The sequence below is a fragment of the Hemibagrus wyckioides genome, linkage group LG11 (assembly GCF_019097595.1).
Source record: "Hemibagrus wyckioides isolate EC202008001 linkage group LG11, SWU_Hwy_1.0, whole genome shotgun sequence".
NCBI lineage: Eukaryota > Metazoa > Chordata > Actinopteri > Siluriformes > Bagridae > Hemibagrus > Hemibagrus wyckioides.
This window is the reverse complement of record NC_080720.1, coordinates 15,466,192-15,474,015: the sequence shown is the minus strand read 5'-3', so window position 1 is coordinate 15,474,015 and position 7,824 is coordinate 15,466,192. Positions and strand designations below refer to the sequence as shown.

The 7,824-nt window shown below is 36.0% G+C and overlaps 1 protein-coding gene across 1 annotated transcript; it reads right to left on the bottom strand.

Moving 5' to 3' along the window:
• Nucleotides 1–4,018, bottom strand: pxmp4 (peroxisomal membrane protein 4). The gene is made up of 4 exons (XM_058402085.1): nt 3,860–4,018; nt 1,684–1,746; nt 1,263–1,461; nt 1–1,088 (listed from the first exon to the last, which is right to left on the bottom strand). Exons 1-4 carry the CDS (start codon nt 3,970–3,972, stop codon nt 831–833), a joined length of 633 nt encoding a protein of 210 aa, XP_058258068.1. The 5' UTR covers nt 3,973–4,018; the 3' UTR covers nt 1–830.
• Nucleotides 4,019–7,824: the final 3,806 nt, after the last annotated feature.

Below are 7,824 nucleotides of genomic sequence, written 5' to 3'. Positions count from 1 at the left end.
TAAAAGGAAAGCATTCACATTTTTTATTATTTAAGTCATCTCTCTGTCTTGATTAGTGAGTTAGGACAGTTTGTTGAAAAAAAATGCAAAACAAAACAAAAAAACAAAGATAACAAAAACAGAACATTAAAAGACAACTGGATGTAATATATGTATATGAGAAATATGTTCTCTACTTCAAGTTCAAAATAGAAGCCTCGTATCCTCAACCTTGGTGCTACTCAAATGTGGTCAATACAACCATTTAAAATTGATCCATCTTATTAAAAGTAATTAACTAATCTTTATTGGTTGCATTTTAAATGTCATAATTTGCTGCATATCAGTACCTTTTTAGAAAAAAATGAAAATGTCTGAGTATTTTTCACCATAAATTATTAAACTTTGCTGAGCTGCTACAGTGGGGACTGACCTCAGTTAATATTTTGACACCCATAAAAGTCCTAAACTAAAAACAAAGATGCATGACTAATTCAACGGTGTGATGGCCTGACCGATAGGTTTGTTTGCAGTCACTGCTGCAAAGTTCAAACAGGACCTTCAACATTCCCCTACACCAAAGAGCAGTAAAATGGTCACTAGCTACAGATTGATTGATTTAAAACTCATTCAGTTAATAATGAAAATTAACAGTCAAGTGTTCAAATTGCATTTTGTTATTCACTTTTCCCCAATAATGAAATAATCTCTTTTTAAACACCAACTTACAAATGTGCAAAAAGTACAAAATCAAAGGTTATCATATATTCACTAAAAATTTGAATAGTCACTGTTTACAGTTTTCTGACCATTACTAGTTGTAGTTTACCAGAGAACTATATTCAACAAGCTTAAATCCGTGGTTTGTTGTATATAAGAAAATCAGAGAGGTCGTGCCATGTGTTGCTGTCGTGGTAGAGGTAGGTCATGGAGGATTGGAGTGACGGCTGCAGTGTGTGAGGATGGTACTCAAATAGCCAGAGTACGATGCCCCACACCAACGTGGCAAACAGTGGGAAAGGGTCTCTTTTGGGCTTCGGGATGTAGCCCTTTTCCACAGACAGGCGACATAAGGCAAACAGAATTCTAGATAGCAAGTACATGTTTATCTAGGGAACAGAAGATAAGAGTAGCACTGTGTTAGATATATTTTAAGAGACCATACTGTACAAAGAACCTATATACAAATCAGTCAAGGAAATGAACTACTGCATTAAACTAACATTTATATTCTTTTCACATCAAATGTGCAGATCTATTGATATGCAAAGTGGGTAACTTACCTGGCTGTTTATATTGTTATTGTCCCCGAATACCAGCCAACCTCCAAGACAAGCAGCCAAGAATGAGTGAGACTGAAGACTCTTTCCCTGAATGCACTTCTGAAGTGCCAACAATCCTTTATATGAAAATACGAAGTAGGCTAGGTTCCTTGAGTGTGTATATGTGGCCTGGGCTATAGCTTTCAGCTTGGACTGGAGGCTAGAATGCAAAGACAGAACACACACGTACACAAAAGTGATAGTTCTGGATGAACAAAGGTATCGGTTTTACCTATTCCACACAAGAAAATTACAAGCTCTGCAAAAAAAGATAACTGCAAAGCATTTTTATTCAAGAGGCTAATTTATCTATAGTAGTAGGTAAATATCCATAGTAGTCTATATATCTATAGTCTCAGATATCTATAGTAGTCTGCTTTACCTGCCACTTCTGAAAAGAAACGTCATCACCAGTGCATGTGGAGCGCGGATCTTAGCACCGTACCTGTAATAAGATTAATGGCAATCAGAGCATTATTAAGACTAGATTTAAAATAATATAGTACTCCTCTTTTTTTTTTTTTTGTAAAAACCTCTCAACATATTAGTATGCTATTTTGAACAGAGCCATGTGCTGGTATAAGTAAATAGCTGCCAGATAGAAAAAGTTTATGAAACACTTATATTAAACCCCACTGAGAGCAGACGAATAATTTTCATTGGTATCAGAATAACAGACTGGCCATTATCATCACTGGATCGAAAGGAAAATCAGTGCTATCGTCCAACCCTATTGTGCAGTTTATCAAATAATCACCATTAACTGCATTTTACAAAAATTTAATACAGCTTGCATTATAATACCAAAATAGCATAAATCGTTAAGAAGAAGTAGGAGAAGAAGACGACGAAGATGATGAAGAAGAAGGAGGAGGAGGAGGTGAAGAAACTTCGAATTTCCATTGTGGTCCATAATAGGGTGAATTTAAAGTGGCCAACTATAAGGAGCAGTAGCATACTCAGTGTGTGATGTGTATTACAGCAGTAGCATACTCGGTGTGTGATGTGTATTACAGCAGTAGCGTACTCAGTGTGTGATGTGTATTACAGCAGTAGCGTACTCGGTGTGTGATGTGTATTACAGCAGTACTGTACTCAGTGTGTGATGTGTATTACAGCAGTAGCGTACTCGGTGTGTGATGTGTATTACAGCAGTAGCGTACTCGGTGTGTGATGTGTATTACAGCAGTAGCGTACTCGGTGTGTGATGTGTATTACAGCAGTAGCGTACTCGGTGTGTGATGTGTATTACAGCAGTAGCGTACTCAGTGTGTGATGTGTATTACAGCAGTAGCGTACTCAGTGTGTGATGTGTATTACAGCAGTAGCGTACTCAGTGTGTGATGTGTATTACAGCAGTAGCGTACTCAGTGTGTGATGTGTATTACAGCAGTAGCGTACTCAGTGTGTGATGTGTATTACAGCAGTAGCGTACTCAGTGTGTGATGTGTATTACAGCAGTAGCGTACTCAGTGTGTGATGTGTATTACAGCAGTAGCGTACTCAGTGTGTGATGTGTATTACAGCAGTAGCGTACTCAGTGTGTGATGTGTATTACAGCAGTACTGTACTCAGTGTGTGATGTGTATTACAGCAGTACTGTACTCAGTGTGTGATGTGTATTACAGCAGTAGTGTACTCAGTGTGTGATGTGTATTACAGCAGTAGTGTACTCAGTGTGTGATGTGTATTACAGCAGTAGCGTACTCAGTGTGTGATGTGTATTACAGCAGTAGCGTACTCAGTGTGTGATGTGTATTACAGCAGTACTGTACTCAGTGTGTGATGTGTATTACAGCAGTAGCGTACTCAGTGTGTGATGTGTATTACAGCAGTAGCGTACTCAGTGTGTGATGTGTATTACAGCAGTAGCGTACTCAGTGTGTGATGTGTATTACAGCAGTAGTGTACTCAGTGTGTGATGTGTATTACAGCAGTAGCGTACTCAGTGTGTGATGTGTATTACAGCAGTAGCGTACTCAGTGTGTGATGTGTATTACAGCAGTAGCGTACTCAGTGTGTGATGTGTATTACAGCAGTACTGTACTCAGTGTGTGATGTGTATTACAGCAGTAGTGTACTCAGTGTGTGATGTGTATTACAGCAGTACTGTACTCAGTGTGTGATGTGTATTACAGCAGTACTGTACTCAGTGTGTGATGTGTATTACAGCAGTAGTGTACTCAGTGTGTGATGTGTATTACAGCAGTAGTGTACTCAGTGTGTGATGTGTATTACAGCAGTAGCGTACTGTGTGTGATGTACACAGTGATAACATACTGACACGCGCATGCGCACTGTCTCTCACTTCAACCTGTAATGAATGAGCTGGTTACTCTGACCTGTGCCCTATTCAGTAAATTAGCACGAAGGTTGTACAAGTTACCAGAAAAATCCAGTGCTTTTTTAAATCAACAGACATTGCAATTTGTCTGAGATTGTCGCAAACAATTTATAAAGCTGTTAAAAATCACGAAAGCTCTGATAACGTAAATATAAGAAAATAACAAAGCAAAATATTTACAACCAAACTCTTTTAAGGAACAAAAACCACTCACACGGCGCCATTCCTGAATCCTTTAAGCACAGCAAGGACGGCTTTGTATTTTTCCTGCTGGAGTAAAGTGTTTATTGTATAAAGCAGAGTTTTCAACACATCAGACCCTGCCATAGCTGAGTGTTGGGGATGGTTAATGCGGTAACAAAGTCACACGAGCACAGCGCGGGCGAGTCCACCAGAAACATAAGTTGGTAAAAAGGTTCCGCATTTATGCAACAGTGAGTGAAACCAGAAATGGACGAACATCGCTTGTGATCCAGAGTAATAATAATATTTAAGAAAAAAGAGATTTAAGAAATAAAAAGCCTAAATTGATGAAAAGTCTGTAAAGAGAAGATAATCACATTTTAACAGAAAATCAATTAAAAAAAATTAAACAATAGTAATAAAAATTAAACAACAACAACAACAACAACAATAATAATAATAATAATAATAATAATACTTTCCTTAAAATGTAACTTTCTTTATATCTTACCATGATCATAGGCTTAATTAATGAAAGAATTCATTAATTTACTTTATCCAGGTCACTATGCATCCAGAGCCCATCACAAGAACACTACATGCACAAGATGGGAATGCACACTGGATAGGACCTAGGAAAAAAATTAGACTAGCAAATTCAACTCACTGTGTGTTTTGGGGAGGTGGGAGAAAAACAGGAGAATTCAGAGGAAACTCACATGCACAGGAGGAGAAGATATGAAATTATGTATAATTTCCAAATTCAAATTTTTAATAAGATAGTCCTTCAAAATCTTGATTGTTTTTGGTCTGTGATTATGGTTTTACAACCTTTAGATTGATAGACAGACAAACAGACAGACAGACAGACAGACAGACAGATAGACAGACAGACAGACAGACAGACAGATAGACAGATAGATAGATAGATAGATAGATAGATAGATAGATAGATAGATAGATAGATAGATAGATAGATAGATAGATAGATAGATAGATAGATTTTATTTATTATCTTAATTATTACCATATTTAACTGGCAGCATTCCTGTTAAGAAAACCTTCCAGTTTTCACTGACTTTCAAGCTGAACGACTGAAAGACTGAACCCAAAGTGCATAAAGAAGTTTGTGTAAGGTGGATGAGGAAGTGTGATGGTTTGGGGGGTGTTTTCTGCAGAGAGGTGGGCTTCTTGAATACAAATTATTATTAGAACCTCCTTTGGCAACATGTGGTTCCTCCTCTGTGAGCATCTCCCAATCAGCCTGCAATTTTCATGTAAGATGATGCCCACTGTCACACTGCAAAATGGGTAAAGCAGTTCCTTGAAGCTAAGAACAGTAAAACAATGAAACAGCCAGCCCAGAGTCCTGAGCTACACCTGATTGGAAATCTTTGGCAACAAAGTTATTACTAATAAACCACTACACTAGACTGGAAGAAGAGTGAAACATGATCACACTTGAACAGTGTGAAAAACTGTGTTTGTGTCCGCAGATGTTCTGAAGTCATTTAAAGCAAGGGCCTCTACCCTTCCAAATAATTATTGACAATTTTAGCCCTCAAAAATTTTAGCTGTCATCTTATTTTGTGCTACAGTGGTAACTGTTGTCTTATTTTGCTTACTGTGTAATCCACAACTTAAAGAATTTTGTTTAAGTGCCTTGGTTATTGTGCAAAACATGTTAAAAGAAAAGTAACATAACGTAATATTTCAGGCTCAGGCTTGCTCATTAGAGTCTAATATTATTCTTGAACTTTTTGTACTATATTTCTTATGTTCTATAAAGCTTTGAGACAATGTCCATTGTTATGCAAATAAAATTGAATTGAATTATATAGTATGTATATATAAATTCTGCTACAAAGTCTTGCTTTGAGTCAATTGTTTGCTCCATATATTTGAAATAAAACTTTCCCTTGATGATAATAAACAGTTGGGAAATGTCACCATGTTGTGAATCTGGTTCTAGTGGAATAGAACAAACACTATTTCAATTCAGAACTAGTGAGCATTGGCTTAATTTTGTATGTGCTCTTCTTTTCCTTGGAGTGCATTTTGTTTCTCTTTAAACTTTTAAAGTATGGCTGAACTAGCGAGCTATGTAACGAGTTATGTCAGCCATGGTATTATATGTTGTTCCTGCCTTCATGGTCTTATGCTGAATAACTGCATGATCTTTTTTCTCAGCAATGAATCTGTAGGATGATTAAGTTTTTTGATTAGGTTGGGAAAACATCATCCCCAGCTGCCTTTTCATCTGAGTCTGGTGCCAAGCTCAGGTCTGTAATAGCTGCCGACGATGCAGCTGAGCTAGTCACATTATCTGGAAGATGTCCAATAGCTACATGAATTACAGACTGTCATGATTAACACAGGACATTGATAAATGTGCATGACAAGGACAATTTGTAGGTAGGCACTCAGAGCAAAATAAATTGAATTCAGTTCACTTCGATTTTATTTGTATAGCTTTTTTTTTTTTAAACAGACGTTGTCAGCAGCTTTACAGAAATCTGGGTGTGGGTCTCTAATGAGCAATCTGAGGCCCACATCTTGGCAAGAGAAAAAAGGAAAACAAGACTCCTTTACAATCTGTTCTATTTAGAGGCAGTTTAATATAAAAATGTCTGCTACAGTTTTTCAAACCCAGAATATGTATGCAAAACTATTCTATGGTGTATATATATATATATATATATATATATATATATATATATATATATATATATATATATATATTATACCCTTAATTATTCATGCTTTTGTGACATGTATAAGCTTTTCATGCTTATATAAGAAGAATATTTTACAGGAGAAACTGTATGTGCTAAATTCTACACTTGTACTACTACTGTGAGTTGTTCTTACCCCCTATAGACCTGCCTAATTGATACTGATACTATTACTGGATTTTTTCTGCTTTTTCACCTTCTAGCTGTATACAATCTCACCTTCATGAACTGGTGCTTTTATTATAAAAACTATCTTTGGATCTGAGCATATAATATGATTCCTAAATGTCAACACATTTAATGCTGTTTGTTTTTCTCTGTTTGAATGTCTACTGTAATGCATACAATCATATGTGCTGTCACAAGGATGGGTTGTGTTGAGTTGAGTTCCCCAAAATGTTCTTCCATATGCAAGCTCTAGGATTTTCCCCACTGTAATTCCTGATTCCAGATTCTATTATTTTCTGTCATTTTAGATTTTTGAGTTTTTAATTTTTATTTATTTTTAAATACAATAAATTGTATTTATTCTTAAACCCCATCACGTTATTGTATCTGTATTGGTAGTGTATGTGTTGCCATCAAAACAACTATTTTCATCTCTAAGTAGTTTATGTTTCAGATACTAAGTTAAATGTGGCTTTTTCTGAACAATTTTGTATTTCAATATTGTTTAGTGGTCATAAAAACATTAACAAATGTCTCACCATTGTGTTTAGTTTTTCCTAGCAGTGCCAGAAAGGTTCTAGACAATTCTAGATCATTGGGCTCTTAAGCAGCTCTGGTTAAAACACTGGCCAAATTTATAAATGGGAAATCAAAGGGAACAAGCTCATTACAATTCAAATACTGTCTGATGATTCTGCAGTTTAAACGTTTTGTGTTTGCTAACTTTGTGCCGGAGTAAATAAGAAAGGCCATGACCAGAATTGGATAAATGAAAATGTTCTGAAACATTCAGAGAGAAATATGAGCAAGTGCCATAATATTATTATTGCCATAATATACATACTGTACAGTCCCACACTGCATGACTTCATATGTGTCAGGCATGTTATATTTCTCCTAGACACAAATCTCCTGAATGATCATGAATCAAGCGAATTTCATTATTTCCTGGGAAACTGCTTTAGGTTAGCTACTAAATCAGATGTGCTGCCTCTAATGAAAGACCATAAAAAATCCAATTTTAGTTGAAATGTCATGTAACATAACCAAATCTGAAGAATATACTGTTAATAATAATAAAAAATAGCACATA